Source organism: Diceros bicornis, chromosome 15 (genome assembly GCF_020826845.1).
Source record: "Diceros bicornis minor isolate mBicDic1 chromosome 15, mDicBic1.mat.cur, whole genome shotgun sequence".
NCBI lineage: Eukaryota > Metazoa > Chordata > Mammalia > Perissodactyla > Rhinocerotidae > Diceros > Diceros bicornis.
In genome coordinates this window covers 33,957,357-33,975,688 of record NC_080754.1, presented here as the reverse complement: position 1 = coordinate 33,975,688, position 18,332 = coordinate 33,957,357, and the positions used below count along the sequence as shown (strand labels likewise).

Sequence of the window (18,332 nt, the reverse complement as noted above, 5' to 3'; positions counted from 1 at the left end):
ATTACTGGCTTAGTTTTATCAGAAACTGTCAGACCCGTTTTTCCCAAGTGGTGGTATCATTCTACACTCTCACCAACAGTGTATCCACATCTTTGCCATTTGGTGTTGTCAGCCTTCTTAGTTTTAGCCATTTTGATGAGTGTGTGGTGGTACCTCATTGTAGTTGTATTTTTCATTTCACTGATGACTAAAGATACTGAGCACTTTTTCATGTACTTTTTGGTTATTGGTGTCTTCTTTTATGATATGTCTGCTGAAATATTTTGTCCATTTTATAAGTGGGATGTTTGTGTTTTCATTATCGAATCTTATGAGTTCTTTATCTGTTCTGGATACCAGTCCTTTGTCGGATACATGTTTTACAAATACTTTCTCCCAGTCTGTGTCATGCCAATTCCTTTCTTTAATGGTATAGTTTAATGAGCAGAGGTCCTTACTCTTGATGTGGTGTAATTTATTAACTTCTCCTTTAATGATTATTGCTCTCTGTGTTCTAAGAAATCTTTGCACGCCCCCAAATCGTGTAGTTTCACCTTCTTTTTGGAGTCTATGAGCCATCTCCAATTATTATTTTTTTAGTATATGCTATGAAGTAGGAATTGAAGTTTAATCTCTTGTTATATGGATATCCAGTTCCAATGCAATTTGTTGGAAAGATTTTCATTTCTTCATTCTGTTACTCTAGTGCCTCTGTCAATATTTTCACTGGATATATAATTACAGGTTGAAAATTTTCTTTTTCTTTTTTTTCTTTCAGCCCTTTAAAGGTGTCATTCTGTTGTCTTCTGGCCAATATCGTTTCTAATATGAATTGGGCAGGGGTTTTTTTTATCATTGTTACCTTAATGCATGTCTCGTCTCTTTTTCTTTAATAAATTTTAAGATTTTTCTCTTCTTCTTTGATTTTCAAAAATTACATTATGATATCCTTTGATGTGGTTTTATTTGTATGTATCTTACTTAGTGTTCTTTAAACTCCTTAGTTCTATGAGTTTATATTTTTCATTAATTTGAAAAAATTTCAGCCATTATTTCTTTTTTTTTTAAATAGATTCAGATTCTTTGGTGAAAATCTCCATATTGTCATCTGTCATCTATTTTTTTGAACATATCATTCAAGTTACTTTAATTTGATTTATTTATTTATTTTTCCCCCAAAGCTCCAGTAGATAGTTGTATGTCATAGCTGCACATCCTTCTAGTTGCTGTATGTGGGACACGGCCTCAGCATGGCCGGAGAAGCGATGCGTCAGTGCGCACCCGGGATCCGAACCCCGGGCCGCCAGCAGCGGAGCGCGCGCACTTAACCGCTAAGCCACGGGGCCGGCCCCAGCCATTATTTCTTTAAATATATTTTGCTCATTTTTTCATTCATTCCTTCTTTCCTTTGCTTCTGGTACTCCAATTAAATTTAGGAAAGGCCATTTGGTGTTGTCCCACAAGTCGCTAAGGTTCTAGTTTTTATATCATCCTCTTTTTCCTCTGTGTTTCAGCTAGGATAATTTCTGGTGTCCACTGATCATTTCTTTTTGATGTCTAATCTAAAGCATTCTTAATTTCAGAATTTTATTTTTCAATTTTTGAATTTATATTTCTCCATCAAAATGTCTGTATTGATGTTTCCTATTTGCTCTTATAAAGTTCATGAACTTTTTAAAAAATTCAACGAGCATATTTATAGTATTCATTTTAAAGCATTTATCTGCTAATTCCATCGTCTTTGTCAGTTCTGGTTCTGTTTTTATTGGCTGATTTTTCTTCTGATATGGGTCATTTTTTTTTTTTGCTTTTTCTTCTGTCTTTTTTTTTTTTTTTAATCCTGTGCTGGACATTTTGGGTGTTACATTACTGAGTGTCTAAAGTTTGTAGTCAATGTTAAGTTTTGTTTTAGCAGGTAGTTAATTTACTTGCATAACAGCTAGCTATTTTTTGAAGTATTTTGCTTATCTTTGCTAGAGTAGGTCTAAATTAGCATGTTCTCTAACGCTAAATTGGACCTATTTCTAAGGCATAGCCTATCTGAGACCTCCCCTTAATACTTGGGGACCTACACAAAGTTTCTTCACTCTGAGTGGTCTTAACTCACATTTCTCCCAGCCCTCCGTGGACTCCTGGAGTTGTTCACTTCCCAGCTCTCTAGTAGTCATTTCTTTCCTGGTAGTTTTTTTCCACTGGTAGTTGTTCTTTACCTGACCTTGTGAAGTGTCACCCTAAACACACAAAGCTTTGTATTTTTCCAAAGACTTGCGAATTTCTAGAGCTCCTTTTCTGCACGATTTTCTTCTCTCCAGTACCCAGGCCTATAAATTCAATAGTCCTGAACTCGATTTTCTATCTCCTTAGCTCAGTGTGACTATTGTACCTCTTTTGATTTTCCCCTTTCTGTGTCACAGTCCCTAAAATGTTTCAGGCAAAAAGCCAGGGTGATCGTGGGGCTGGCCTTCTCTGTGTCCTTTCACTCACAGATCACACTCCGGCACTACCAGTTGTCCAACTTTGAAAAATTGTCATTTCGATATTATAAAGAGAAGGCTACTCCAGTATTGATTACTCCTCTAAGGCCAGAAGCTGAACTCCAAAATACACAAGTTTTAACACACGGTGATAGTTAAACAAATGAGGTCTGCAGATGAATGTAGTCATAGGTCTCTGGATTACTATCATTTAAATAAAGCATTCTATTTATTTGTAACTCAGGAAAATGGTCATTACCACCGTTCTAAAAATTATCAAGGAGTCCCAGCAATTTAGCAAAGAATAAACACAGGCTCTGTGGCTGGGACTACTTGGAAGTCCAAGCAGCTGGTATTTGGTTGGGAGACTCAACGGATAGCACGACCCCAACTACAATAATGAAGATGAAGAGAATAACAGGTTTCCAAGGATGAACAAGATTGTAGACCAATAGCTTGAAACAGGGAAAAAGACTAGAGCTAAAATATTGGACTGGTTTAACCAAGGGTAGTTAACTGGAAATTTGGGCTTTGGGGCCAGTTGTTACTGTAGAATTGCAAAAGGGATGGAAGAAATTCTGATTCAGGGAGTAACAACAGAGCAAGTGGCTAAATTTGGCTGTATCCTGAATCAGATTATCAATGAGATCAAAGAGAGAAGCAATTGAGGAGTCCAGTTTGGTCAAATTACATCACCCTTTGCTGATTGGAAACCCTTTTGTCTGGGATTGCATCAGAGTAAGATCTTTATGCCAAAACATCAGAGGGTACAGCTGGAGCAGACAGAAAATGTGGGCTGAGGGTCACTCTTTCCCTGCAGGTGAGCAAAGCTTTATATGAAAGCTTTTTAGAGCACTTACTGCATGTGATTCAAGCCATTTAAAAATTCAGGCTTGTGGATTATTTATCTTAAGAGTTCAATTAGTTAAATAGCATTAGGAACTTCTTGATATCATCAGGATGGCCCCACAAAACATAATCTGTAAATATGATACATGTAATCTTATGACATAAAACAAAATTAAAAAGCCCCACTAAAAATAAAATAGGCAGCAGTAAAATGAATATGGCAGAGGGAAATTTATGAGTAATTGATCTCTTGATCATTAAGCAAGATATCTATTGATATTTTTAAAAAATCCATTTCAGGTAAGTGCATCCACTGACCTCTTTTTTTTTCCCTCCCTATTACAAAATGTCCACCCAGAGAGAGCCAAAATAACTGAGCAAATAACGAAGATGACAGAAGGAATTACCTTAGCGTACTGTTAACATACCATGTACTCAGAAATACCAAAGACACAGCAATTTTCATGCCAGCTACCCAAATTGATCCTAGTAAGTTCTCAACAACTGCACTGACATAGCTTCTGGAATTTTATGATGGAGTTTTCTTATTTTAAAGCTCCATTGTTCATGGAACGAGTACAAGAGTACCTGATCAAAATTCTGCACTGCTGAGTCCCAGGCTATATCTGCGGTAGGATTAGTGTCCTGAGTTTGGTATAATGAACTCAAAACTCTGTGATTCACCCTTTAATTAGAGAACTTCAGGCTCAGCTCCAGGCTGCTTACCATTTTCCACTTAGGATAGATAACTGTTTTAAAAAGGACTTTTCCACTAGTATGTGATCAATAGTTGAACTTCATGGTAGTGTTGTGCAAACATCTCTGGACTTTGGAGTCAGGGAGCCTCGATAACAATCCCAGCTTTGAACACAATTCTTCTGTGTCTTGTCTTGGTAAACACTTAATACCTATGATGGTCAGGTGCTAAAAGGGGCCTTTTCTCACCACCCTGTCTAATATACATCTGCTGCCCCAACCCCAGCCCTCAGTCACGTCCATCACGTTACCCTGGTTTATTTCCCTAACAGCACTGATCACTATCTAAAATTAACTGTCTTATTTATTTATTTCTCTGCATTAGAATATGAGCCCTAAGAGGGCAGAGATCACCACCTTTGTATCCCCAACAGCTTCTGGCAAATAGTAGATGTTAATAAGTAATTGTCAAATCAACTATAACATAATTAAGCCACTCTTGCTTCAGATCCAGAAAATATTCTGTTTCTTCTTCAAACTCTTAAGCTTCATTATCACAAGCTAATAAAGCAGCCAAATGAAGTTATTGATACATAGTATAGTACTAGATTTCTTTTAAATATCCCAAAAGTGTACCGTGTTATATCTGGAAATGTTCATTGAGATCCCTGGTATTCTAGGTGTAGGATGGAAGAAGAAGACACAGTCTCTACCTAGAAGACTGTCAGTGTAGAGTTTAGTGAGGAGTGAGATAGCGTGGAGAATCAAGCTTGTAGACAAATTACAATATAATAAAAATGCTGTAATAAAATTGTAAACAAAGGGAAGAGTGGGAACTTCTGCCAAACAGAGGTCAGGTTGCAAGAAGAGTTTTATTCTAGGAAAGTGTATACAAAATCATGACATTTGAGCATGGACTTGAAGGCTAAAGAAAGAGAAAGGAATATTCCAGCCAGAAGTCACAGCATGAGCAAAGGCATGGAATTAAATCTTCCTGATGTTTTTGAGGAAAGAGCAATGGAAAATGAGGCAGAGGTGGTTGGTGATTGGGTTACGACAGACCTTGTTTATAGGAGTGAGTTAATACCTGGTTTTTGAGTAATCGGGAATTACCTCACTCTATTTCTGATGATTCCAAAGAAACTGCTAAGGTGCCTATCATATAAAAATAAGCAGATAATGTGAAAATCTGCCCATACCCGGATGTTGCAAGTCAGTCTTTGGAATATGTATCCTAGAACTGTAGACCTGGAGATACTTTCAGAGCCAAGCCTACTCAGCATTTGGTGGATATGCTCTAATTCTGCCCAATGAAAATAAGATTTTTGAGGCCTATTTGCAAATATAAAGCAAAGAGAATTAAATTTCTTCCATATGGCACTGGACAAAAGGATGAAATTAAGACTAATGGAAACACATTAAGGTTTTGCTCAATTCAACTGCTCCAGCAAGTCAAAATCTACCAATATCATGGGCTGGCCCAGGTAGTAGTGAGAACTCCATCCCAAGAGATGGATAAACAGAGGATAGAATTACACTTTTCAACAACATTTTTGAGGAGATTCAGATATCAGATTGTGAATTAGATGACCTTCTAAATCATTCCCAATGCTAAGATTCTGTTTTAATTTGCATATCATCAAGGTCAATTCAGTCATCTAAGAGTTAAAAATGCCTTCTATGCCAGGTGCTGGAAACAAAAAGATAAATATGACCCAGTCTAGTATTGAAACATAGTGCTTAAACCCTACCATGTTATCTCTGCTTGTTCATACACATAAGTTAGGTTGGTGGCTCAGCTACTTGGCTTATCCAGCTGTTTGCAGGATAATGGGTCACTGTGATCACCACATAGAAATCAATTCTGTTTCTTTGTTGTTCACTCCAGTGATAGCTCCCAGATACACTGTGGAACTGGCGTGTGGTTTTGGAGCCACAATCCTGCTGGTGGTGATTCTCATTGTTATTTACCATGTTTACTGGCTGGAGATGGTCCTGTTTTACCGGGCTCATTTTGGAACAGATGAAACCATTTTAGGTGAGTAATGGAAGTTGCATGCAAATCTTTTCTTCTGTCATCTTTAGAAAACGTGCCGGCTGGATAAAACCTAGATTAACTGGACGATTTAATCAGACTACCTTTTGTTTCAGCCCTTACTATTGAAAATCTTTCTAATGTGTATTATTCTGCTTTCTTGGCTCAGTATGTGATTTAGTCTAGATTAGCCCTGTTCAAATAGAAATATAGTGCAAACCACATATGTAATTTAAAATTTTTAGTGGTCACATTGGTAAGATAAAAAGAAAGTGAAAATAACTTTAATAATGTATCTTATTCAACCCAATATATTAAAAATATTATCATTTTAGCATGTAATTAATATTAAAAAGTTAATGATATTTTAGTCTCATTTTTGATACTAAAAATCTTCAAAATTCAGTATGTATTGTATTTTACACTTACAGCGTATTTCAGTTCATACCACCCACATTTCAAGTGTTCAGTAGCCACATGTGGCTTGTGTCTGCTGTGTTGGGCAGTGCAGGTCCACACTCTTGGTACTCAAGGGTGATAAATGCCCAGCAACACATGAGAGCTTATTAAAATGAGAATCTTAAGCATAACTCCTATTCTGAATCATAATCTACATTTTAGTAATATTCCCAAATGATTGATATGCACATTAAAGCACGGTTCTGGTGCACATTTGCCTGGTGACAAGAATGGAACCCTCAAACATACAGATTCTTAGACCCATCCTGTAAAGATTCTCATTCAGTAGGTTTGTGGAAGAGACACATAACCTGTATTTTTAATGAGAGGAGATTTTTATAATTAGACAATTTTGGGAAAGATTGGTTTAATGAATCTAAGTATATTTTTAATTGTAGCTACTTTCAGGTATAAATAATTTAGACAGTTTCTAAAAGTTTTGCTCAAATTATAATTCTAGTATATTAGTGAGTGACATACTAGGACAGGAACTAGATATTTTCTGCGTGGTGTTAATTGCCAGAACCTATGATTGACTAACTATTTGCATCCTGATTCTGTTCATTCATAGTTGAATGAGCCAAACTTCACTCATTCTCCACTATAAAAACTGAACTCAGTAAGATGAGAGTAGAAGACACATCAGATAAAATTTGCAATTACACCTTAAAATAGTCGTTTTTCCTGGAGACCTGTCCCAAGTGGGAAATCACACTGAAATCTGTCAGATAATTTATACATGTGAAAAATGAAAATGTCTAATATGCAAAAGTTCAATTTAATGAAAAAAATCCAATACTATTGAGAAGCTTTCTTCATTTATATTGGATCTGTGTTCCTTTTGCTAGATGGGAAGGAATATGATATTTATGTATCCTATGCAAGGAATGCTGAAGAAGAAGAATTTGTATTACTGACCCTCCGTGGAGTTTTGGAGAATGAATTTGGATACAAGCTGTGCATCTTTGACCGAGACAGTCTGCCTGGGGGAAGTAGGTATTTCAAAGAGTACAAATGGTACTACCCTGAAAGGCAAAGGGGGTCCTTTGCTTTGTGTCATGTATGAGAGTCATGGCTCAGCTCTATGCTGACATCTTTGGACATTTAATGTCCAATTCTTTGATGTAATAGACAGAGACTCTCTAGGAATGTAACTACATTGTAATATGTAGACTATTCAAGTGCAGTTTTTGGTATTATAATATTTTCCCTTGCAAGCTTTAAAAACTCAATGTCAGAGAAGTGTAGATGTGCAGTGGATTAGAGCTCTATTAAATGCCACAGGTTTAAATGTCCTGTTTACTAACATTTAGATGTTTAGAAGGTTTAGCTAACCTGTATTAATTTTCCTAGAATTTTTTTGCAAAGACTGAGTTTAAACAAAACATTTTTACTAAAAATGAGTTGCAGAAGAGAGTGCCTGGAATCTTTCTTTATATTCTTTATACTCACTGATAATAATTAGTATATTTCTCTTTGGCATTTGCTAATTTCCTTCTCCTCACTTTTTTTTCCTAGCAAACCAACACTACTCAACTTCTTCTTTTCCTTGGGTCTGTTTCTTGCTTTCTATCAGCTTATACATTTGAGATAAGTTTAAAATTTTACAAAGGCCAGTATATTCTAGTAGGTTAAAAAAAAAAAGCTTGAATTGCTGAATGTTTTGAAATGAAAATACATCTCTAATTTTCAGATCCACATAGTAACACATAAAGTGAGGGATGGTCCATTGGAGTCTGTTTTAATAAATACAAGATAGCATTCCTAAACCCATTGTTAAACGTCACACAATTGAAATGCATGTAATGTCTCCAATCTTCACAACAAACTAATTTTCTTCCCCTAAAATCCTGTTTACATTAATCATTTAACATGTTTTTTTTTAACGTTGTATCAATAATTGTGAATCAGAATAGACTTAAATGTTTATTCTCATTTTGAATTAGCTGGATTAATTTTTCCGTGTTTCAGTCATCACCCAATATTCCATCATGCGTGTGTTCTACAGCAAATATCTCCTTCAGTATAATTTTGCCAGCAAATAATGACTTGATTGTACAGTTAAAGGACAAATTCCATTCATTTTAAGACTTAAAATCCTAAATCATTTATTCATCCATTTATTCATTCATGCAGCCATTCAACAAAAATTTATCTACTGTGTGAAAAGCTATATAAAGATATACAGTCTAATAACAATGTAAGACCCTCCAATAGATTGACAGTTCTTTGAAGAATTCAAGTTCTACATAATTCCTCTTGCATCTTGCTTTTGATCGTGATCCATATGATCTTTTGCATCCTCCCTGCTGCTCTCACTCAGTCCTCTCTGCCTCTGGGTCTCTTTCCATGCTTACACGTGGTCAGCTTCTAGCCTCACTGCTTAGAGTACACAATTACTTATTCCTGGATTCTCCTCCAAGCTACACATGCTATTTTAATTGCAAATCTTTCCCCACTGCCTCTGTACTTGTGAAGATTAAGGGGCAAAATGACCGCTTAGGGAAGTATGGTAAGCCATGAAATAGCTTTCCACAACACCAGTGCATTCCCCAGAATTGGCTCCTATCTGAATCCCAGGTAAAGGATTATACATTATACAGTCCTTGATAAGCAACCTCGAGGAGATGGATTATTCCCAAGAATTTAGTGACAGGAACTGATCAGAGCCCTTGACAACAGAATAAAATTACACTGCATTTCCATTTTCTCTTCTTTTTCTTCTCTTTTTGGACCTGAAGAAAGCATTTGCCTATTAGGGAAGGCAGACACATCAGCTGGCAGCTGCCAAAGCACATGGCTTCATAGTAATGATAGGAGTTTAAGAAGAAAGATATAGGGACTAATTTAGGCTCCAGAGCAGAGAGCAGAGTAGAAAGCTGAGCTGAGAATGTGATGCCAGCCAAAATGCCATTCAATTGGCTAAATTTTTTTAACTTTCTGTTCCAAAGACATAGTGATACCAGCCTGAGTCAGGGAGGTGTCTGGAACAGAGAGGGACGTTCAAAAAAATGAAGGTTCCTACTCTGCTGTCCTGTGTTAGCGAAAAATGATTTTCTATGATTTTGACTCTATAATGTATATCTTTTTGAATGCTGGCTTGCACTAGAGAGTTAATACATGGGCATCTTTGGGGAGAAAGAGCTCAGGAGCCAATTTGGCTGGGCCACAACATGCCACACAGTTTGAAGAAATCCATTTCAGTACAACTCGTTTATTCCTTGTGTCCTCAATAATGCTTTTGAGGACCAAGGTCATAGAAGTACATTCTGGCTTCCTACCTGTTTGGAATTTTTTTGGGGGTGAGTATGTGTGTGTAGTTTATATTCTCCCTGAGGAGAGTGGCATTGAGTGAACAGAGTGATTGAGTCTAAGGACTAAGTTTTCAAAGTGTTCTTAGTAAAGAGTTTCACCTCAATTCTCAGGCTGTCACCCCAAGTTCCCTACACTTGCTCCTCAAGCCCCAGGCTTTTGGGGAGCTCTTGGCCAATACTAATCCCCATGGTGTTTTCTTTCCCAGTTGTCACAGATGAGACCTTGAGCTTCATTCAGAAAAGCAGACGCCTCCTGGTTGTCCTAAGCCCCAACTACGTGCTCCAGGGAACCCAAGCCCTGCTGGAGCTCAAGGCTGGCCTAGAAAACATGGCCTCTCGGGGCAACATCAACGTCATTTTAGTACAGTACAAAGCTGTGAAGGAAACGAAGGTGAAAGAGCTGAAGAGGGCTAAGACGGTGCTCACGGTCATTAAATGGAAGGGGGAGAAATCCAGGTATCCACAGGGCAGGTTCTGGAAGCAGCTGCAGGTGGCCATGCCAGTGAAGAAAAGTTCCAGTGCCAAGTGGTCTAGAAGTGGCGAGCAGGGTCTCTCCTATTCATCCTTGAAAAATGTATGAAAGGGGTAAAAAGATCCAAGGGCACTCCAGAAAGGAAGAGTTCCGCCTTCTTCATTCCCAATTTATTGTTTCATGGACAGAAAAAATTCTATGAAAGTCTCCCCACAGAGATAAATTCAGGGCGACTGCATGACTGGTGGTTCTGTTTCCTCAGGCAATGCTAAGGTTTAGAATGATAGTGCCACCAGTCTGTCACCAGTGCCTGATATCGCCATGTGCTTTGCAGGCGAAGACTTGGTTGATGTGAATTTCCCCTTCTGCATCCTTTATTCCTATTCCTACATGTCTCTATTCTCTCTCTGTCTTTTTTTTCTTTCTTTTTTTTTTTTTTTTTGCTGAGGAAGATTCACCCTGAGCTAACATCTGTTGCCAGTTTTCCTCTGTTTTGTATGTGAGCCGCCATCACAGCATGGCCACTGATAGACGAGTGGTGTAATTCCGTGCCTGGGAACTGAACCTGGGCCGCTGAAGTGGAGTGCACCGAACTTAACCACTAGGCCACTGGGGCTGGTGCTTTATTCTCTCTCTTTTTCATAATCTTAACGTTGTGGGGCAGCCTTTTGCTGTGGATTTAAAAACTCCTTAAAGATAAGTCATCTGTTAACAGGGTCATTATGAGTTTCCAAGTATAGTTTTCTTTTTTTTCTAATTTTTGCTCATCCATTAAAAGGAAAATCAGGGCCTAAATTTACTTTAGCTGAGGATAATGACCTCTCTTGCTCATTCTGCTGTGCAACACACTATCACAGCAAGACTGACACCCACGTAGGATGATATAAAGCAGTATAACTGAAACTGTTCCTTTAATTGATTTAAAGGGCTTGCCTGCATTTTCTCCTACTATACTTTCTGTGCCCTCTATCTCAGGTAATTGATGTTATATTTGTCAACTTGAAAAATATATCATAATTTTTTTATTACAGTAAACTCCTAAATATCTGTAGGTCAACCCATGTTTATCACTCCATCTTCCCTATCTACTGTACTTGATATCAGTCATTTAGAGTTTGCAAGTGGCTCCACACTTGGTAGAGTCTGACAAGAGGCATTTCCTAATGGTGCTAATATAGAGTGAAATAACAGCAAAATGCTTTTAGGACATTTTCTCGCTTGTGAGAAAAGCACAAGACAGGTGTTTGGCAATTTGTCTTTTAATCTCAGCTTTGCTAATGTGAATATTAGGAAAGTGATTTCTTCTCACTTGTTTCTGTCTCCCCATTGTAAAATGTGGGAATTAGACTCAGTGACCTTAAGAGTGGCTTTTAGCATTAATATTCTACGAGAATTAACTGAACCCCCAATATTTTTCATATTTTATTCGTTCATACAGTAAATACATTCGCTCCAAACAAGTCATTCTGAAAAGTCACTGTCAATGAAACTTGTTTTAGTTTAAGTGAAATTTTACCGTTCTTAAGACTTGGAAAAGTGAAAACTAAGTCCAGATAGAGTATATAGAGTGGTAAATATCTATGTTACATATAGATTTAAAAATATATATATGTATACACACACATGAATTATATATATATGTATATCTATATTGCATATATATACACTACATGAATTATATATATGTATAGATACCTATATATACATACGTGAAGTATATATATGTGTGTGTATACATATATATATATATGTACATGCATATGACTCTAATAGCCATTGGCATAATATTACAAACCACTAGAACTCTTGTCCAGTTTTTAAATATGTTTTTACTGTAATGCTTTTGTGTTCACGTTTTCTGTACATTAATGTTATTTGTAAATTCATAGCTCACAGAGTGTAGTCATTGTTAGTTCTTACCTTCTTTAAATTGGTATAAATAACTTACTACTGCTACAGTTGATCTGGGTACAGTGCAATCTGTTGTGCACAGAACTTCCATGGTCACTGCTAAGCAGTAGCTAGTCCTCTGGCATTAACTGATCATTTACTATGTTCCGAGTACGCACACTTAGAAACTAAGCTATGGTAATTTCAGTGCTCAACTACTGGAGAGATAAATCTCTATTTTGACTATTGAGTAATACAGGAAAAGAAAAGAAAATATCTATAAGTGAGCCTGATTATCCTATGAAACACCGTAATTCATAATTTAAGGATATCCTTATCCCAGTAGTATGAATGTTGATAAGCAAGTCTAAAACTATCTCCTACATTTAAATGTCCTTCTGCAGTATTAAAGTCCATAATAAATCATTTCTCTGTGGAAGAGTTATTGATTATTTTAGACTGAAAAGAAGCTTCATAAATTCTTGACTGTAAAATTATGGTATGTAGTCATTCTTGGATCTAATTTTTTGAGCCTTATTAATGCTTTTCTTTATTACAAACCACAATTACTCCTCCTATTAACCCTTTACTCATAAGACCAGAGGAGAGCTAACTCCATTAGCTTTGAATATCAATTCTTGCATGAGCTTTAGGTAAATGGAGAACAGTCCCGTCACCAAGGGGCCATTCTCTTGCCAATGCTGCATTGTTTTTGCACTTTTGGATTCCATATTTATCCCAAATGCTGTTGGGTGCCCCTAACAATTTCTTGATTTTTTTTTCCTATTTATATTCCTGTCTTTGGTACTAAACTTTTCCTAAAGCATCTCAACTCTAAATGATATGTCTCATTCTAAGAGAATTTTGTTTCAAGATTTTTTGTTTGTTTTATGTCCCAGAAGATGCCCAATGCAGAATATTTGAAGGAGATGGGGAAACATAATTTAGAGAGCAGGAAGAAATTGCTCTCCAGTGTTAAAAAAAAAAAAAAAACTCTTCGTGATTTTAGATATATGATGTAAAGACCTTCTGCACCCAAGTTAACAAAGAACCATGATATATAGAGTGTCTAATTATACAATCATATAAAATTTATTTAATTCTCTTCTGTGTTGTAACTTAGATGATTCTCTAGTATTCTAATAAACTAGTACTCCATTGTATTGGGAAACAAATCATCACTCCACTTGTTAATTTTCCATTTTGCTTCTATAGGTTTTAATATCTTAAGGTTTTTTTTTAATTTTATTCATAAACTTTTGTATTTTCCATTTTCCATTTGATTTGTAAATTTGTTTATTTTAAAAATAAACCATTTATTTTCCACTCTGAATTTTATTTTGTGCATGTGTTTTATGTCTTTATTTTCGTGTTTGACCATAAGAAATGAGAATAAAAAGAATTAATGATACACATAAAAAGAAATGTGATAAGTTACATTAGTTAAGTTTCTCTTTCTGAGAGAAATCTGAGGAAAATGGGAACTTCATCTCAAGAACATTTTCTTTGCATGGGAGTAAAAGAGTTACTTAAGTAAAATGGATTGTTCTAGTATACCAGGTGTGTGTGTGTGTGTGTGTGTGTGTGTGTGTGTGGAGAAAGAGACAGAGAGAGAGAAAAAAAGAGAGAATAACAGAGGCAGAGAGAGACAGGAAGGAGGGTGAGAAAGGAGAGAGAGATTCTTTTAAAACAAAGATTCAAGCCTATTCTTTATTGTTCAACTTGGAACTTGGGTAGCTTACAGGAATCTCTTACATTTTATAGGCATTAATGCAACCCCAAGGTAGTTGCTTTGGAACGAGATCAATTAATTAATGCCCTGCCTTTATGCCTTTAGTTAATAGACAATAATTTGAATCAAAGATGCCTTTCTATCACAAATTCCAAATAAATCGGTGATAAATATTTGGAAATGCATTTTCTTTTGAGTTAATGATATTAAGTCCACAGTGACAGGGAGTCCTTCTTGCTTATTTTTTTTAAATCCCTATTTGTTCATTTATTCTAAGAATATTTATTGAGTCCTTATAGCTAAAGAGGTTAGATTAGTAAAAATTTTCCTACTGAATAATTTTTCTCTTTCAAACCAGTCCCCAAAAAGTAGACTTAGGATCAATGGATGAAACTTACAAGGAAACAGATTCTACTCACTTAGGACACAACTTTAAAGCAGAGTTGAACAATCATGTATTTCACTATCTTTGGAGATTCTATGCCCCCTGTTACTAGAGGTGTACAAGCAAAGATTTCATGGATCTTATTGGGACATTTGGCATGTGGGCTTTGTGCACTGGATAAGTGGTGATGAGTCTGAAGTTGCTTCCAACACCGAACATATTAAATGACCTCCTAGAACATAGTGGTGACTATTTAGTTTCAATATCAGTAATTTGGACATCATGGCTACCTGGCTATTACTGACCTTGTTAAAACTCTCAAGATATTTTCTTTAGTCGTTTACTGCTGTCACTAGGACTTTGACACAAGTAAATTCACAGTATAGGAGAGACACATTCAGCTACTAGTCTGTCTTATTTCTGTGTTTCTACTCAACGAATATGAGGTATCTTTAGCAATTGGCTAGGAGATTGTTTCAGTAGTATTTTTTATCCATATCTATTTTAAACTGAATAGACAGAATTTTTAAAACTTAGAACTCTGTTATAAACCCACATATTAAAGTGATTCTCTAAAGTGACCATCAAGAATTGCTTCAGACTCAATCAACATTAGTCCATACATTATTGTATTATTCTGTGCACTAGAAATCGAATAAGTTAATCAGTGATTAATTCAAATGTCTACCATGTCTAGACATTTACATATAGGTATCTCTAATTTGTTTAACAAAGCTCCAACCCAACCTAAGTTTGCTCTAATTATATGCATTTTACAGATGGATGAACTCAGACTTGAAGATATTAAGATAAAAACAGAGATAAATGGAGAACCCAATATTTGAATTCAGATCCATTTTCAAATTAGGCACCTTCTTTTCTTTCTATGCTTAAAATTTTAAGAGAGAGAAAAAGAGAAAGGCTTGCTGCTCTTTCGTACACCAATAACCTAGCCAAAAAATAAAATTACAGGCCCAGTTTTTTTCTGGGTGAATTCCAGGGAGAATATGACTTTTAAAGGCAGAAGTATTCTGAGATATTGAACAGTTCTAGACCAGAAAACATGACTTCAAAACTAATTTAGTATCACACAAGAAAACTGGTCTCATCATTCCATAGCCACATCTCATTTTTTTGAGCCAAACAGAATAAATGACCTAATTTACAACTCCCTCTCCAAATAATCTTCAGCATTAAAAAGTAATAACAATTCACATCCTCAAATATGAAGTTTTGACAATATGGAATTTATTATAATATACCATAAAGGAGGCAGCTTGTTTCAAAGTACTATGTGAAGCCTCCTAGGTATAGCCCAACCCCCATCTGAGAAGCATCTCCTACATCCATTCCTCAATGTCTGGAATTCCACAATCCATATCTGTTGCTTTAGTGTTGCCCTCTTTCAAATGCAAATCCTACATTTTCAGGGTGGGGTACCAATAATTTTAAAAAAGGAAAAAAAACACAGCCTCTCTCTTTAGAGGATCTAGGACAGTGTTTTATTTTCAACAGTGGTATCCCCGTTGGACAAAACGTACATTTTCCTAAAGTGACTATTTTGAAGTGAAACACACACATACACTCAATTTGGGTGCATAAGTTCCTTGGTTGAAAAACTATCCGTGTTGTCGTAAGGTTATATTGTATTTATCACGAGACAGCAGAGGCAGTAGACTTCCTACTCTCACGTTCTCAGGTTTATGAAAGGCAGCTACATGAGATTCTGAGTAGGACTAGAGAGGACAGAGGAGTTTCCAAAACACACACACACACCCACACACATATGCATGCACACATGCACACACACTTGGTCTTTGAAAAGTGAAAATTTATATTTATCTTTTAGGATAGAAACAAAAATTCTCTAAAACATTTTGCACTCGATAAAAAACAGTCAAAAGTTCTTAAAAATTGAGCACATGTCTCTTCCAATTTTCCTTCAAATTCACATTAAATTCACCGATTGGAAAGAACTAATCTGGTAGGGAGAACAGCTCCTCCATTCCCTGTCAAATTCATAATGATCAAATTCACTGCAAACTTTAAGCTTATCTTCACAGGCTGAAAAGTCTCTCCATCACTGTTTCACCCTGACCCCAAAAGCATAGGTATTCAACCTCCTAGTCTGTCTGCAGCACCTGTTTTCAGAGTTGTCCATGTCTGTGATTTACACATTTGGAATTCCTTTCCATCAGAAAATCACATTGGTTAAGCTCCTAAATCTCACAGTGAGTTAAGCACCGCATTTACCTCAAGAACTTTCCTTGAGATCTGTCCAAATCCACCTCAGTAACTATTAGAATCGAATACTTTGCCAGAAGTCTTAACTAATTGACTAATTCTTACCCATCATCATTGTTGTTTCTCCTTTAATTGATTTTAAGAGCAATTCTTCACACACACACACACAAGAATAAAAAAAGGGAGTTTTGGTTGACAATAAGATCAATATTATGAACAGTCTGATGTTGTGTCCAAATTTTTAAGTATCAAGGGATATAACTGTAGATAGAGGACCTTAGGAGGTGGTAATTCCCTATTGCTCTTTGCTGATCAGACTATGTCTGGAGCATTGTGTTCAGTCCTGTTCAGGATACTACTCTTAGGAGACACATTTATAAACTTACTATTGTTCAGAGGAAAATGATAAAAATGGGGGAAAGACTTGATACCACGTCATATGGGGAATAAGATAAAAATTCTGAAGTTATTTAATCTAGAGATGAGAAGAAAATACAGTGAGATCACAATAGTTATGAAATATTCCAAATATTTGAAGATGTCAGATCTAAGACCCCCAGATAAAAGTTGTAGAGAAGAAATTCAAAACAAAAAATAATTTACAAACAGAGTGAAATCAGCTGCTTTGGGAGGTGGTTAATGCCTCATCCTTGAAGGTAGCAGATGCTTAGCAGCCATTGGTAAGACTGATGAGATTCCTTAACTGGGCAGATTATTTAACATATTCTCAAGTGTTTATTCCTTGTCTGCCCTTTATAGGATGGACAATGATGAACTGGAACTTACGTACATTTTCACTAGGCATTGTCCTGTCTTTCCATTTTCCTATAGATACAGTGGAAGCAGTTTTTGACTTCATTCAGAGGAGCCGAAGGATGATTGTTGTCCTGAGCCCAGATTATGTGACAGAGAAGAGCATCAGTATGCTGGAGTTTAAACTGGGTGTCATGTGCCAGAACTCCATTGCCACCAAGCTAATTGTGGTTGAGTACCGTCCCCTTGAGCATCCACACCCAAGCATCCTGCAGCTGAAAGAGTCTGTGTCTTTTGTGAGCTGGAAGGGAGAAAAGTCCAAACATTCTGGCTCTAAATTCTGGAAGGCCTTGCGGTTGGCTCTTCCCCTGAGAAGTCTGAGTGCCAGCTCTGGCTGGAACGAGAGCTGCTCTTCCCAGTCTGACATCAGTCTGGACCACGTTCAAAGGAGAAGTCGTTTGAAAGAGCCCCCAGAACTCCAGAGCTCAGGGAGGGCTGCAGGTGCCTCCCCAGCCCCAGGCACGATGTCCAAACACAGAGGAAAGTCCTCTGCAGCCTGTCGCTGCTGTGTCACCTACTGTGAAGGAGAGAGTCACCTTAGGAGCAAGAGCCGGGCAGAGATTCATACCCAGCCCCAGTGGGAGACACATCTCTGTAAGCCTGTTTCCCAAGAGTCAGAAACTCAATGGATACAAAATGGCACCAGATTGGAACCCCCTGCTCCTCAGATCTCAGCCCTTGCTCTTCACCATTTCACGGATTTATCCAATAACAATGACTTTTATATCCTATAATTACTGTGTGGTGGGTGGTGGCTGCTATCTCTACCAGCCCTCTTTGTGTCATGAACCTATGGGAATAATTGACATTTTTATCATCTAATGGACTATCAGATTGTGTCTCCTTTATTGATTTTTAAAAACTATTTATTTCTAGGAGACAAAAGACCCGCAGGAGCTGAATCCAGATTATTGCCTCTAATGGCCTCAGAAGAGCACACTCTTCTTGGGCCCTAGAAGGTCAGTATGAGCAAGCTGCCTCAAATCCGAT

The 18,332-nt window shown here is 36.8% G+C and overlaps 1 protein-coding gene across 2 annotated transcripts in view; it reads left to right on the top strand.

The window, feature by feature from the left end:
- The window catches only part of IL1RAP (interleukin 1 receptor accessory protein), a 130,778-nt gene extending 112,702 nt beyond the window's left edge, over window positions 1-18,076 (top strand). The window contains exons 9-11 of one of the 2 annotated variants that reach the window (XM_058556116.1): window positions 5,887-6,036; window positions 7,341-7,484; window positions 17,361-18,076. In XM_058556116.1, the coding sequence (XP_058412099.1) occupies window positions 5,887-6,036; window positions 7,341-7,484; window positions 17,361-18,076 (1,010 nt within the window). Of the gene's footprint in view, window positions 1-5,886; window positions 6,037-7,340; window positions 7,485-10,012; window positions 11,983-17,360 lie in introns of those variants that run through there. The other variant, XM_058556117.1, reaches the window with a different exon arrangement.
- Window positions 18,077-18,332: the final 256 nt, after the last annotated feature.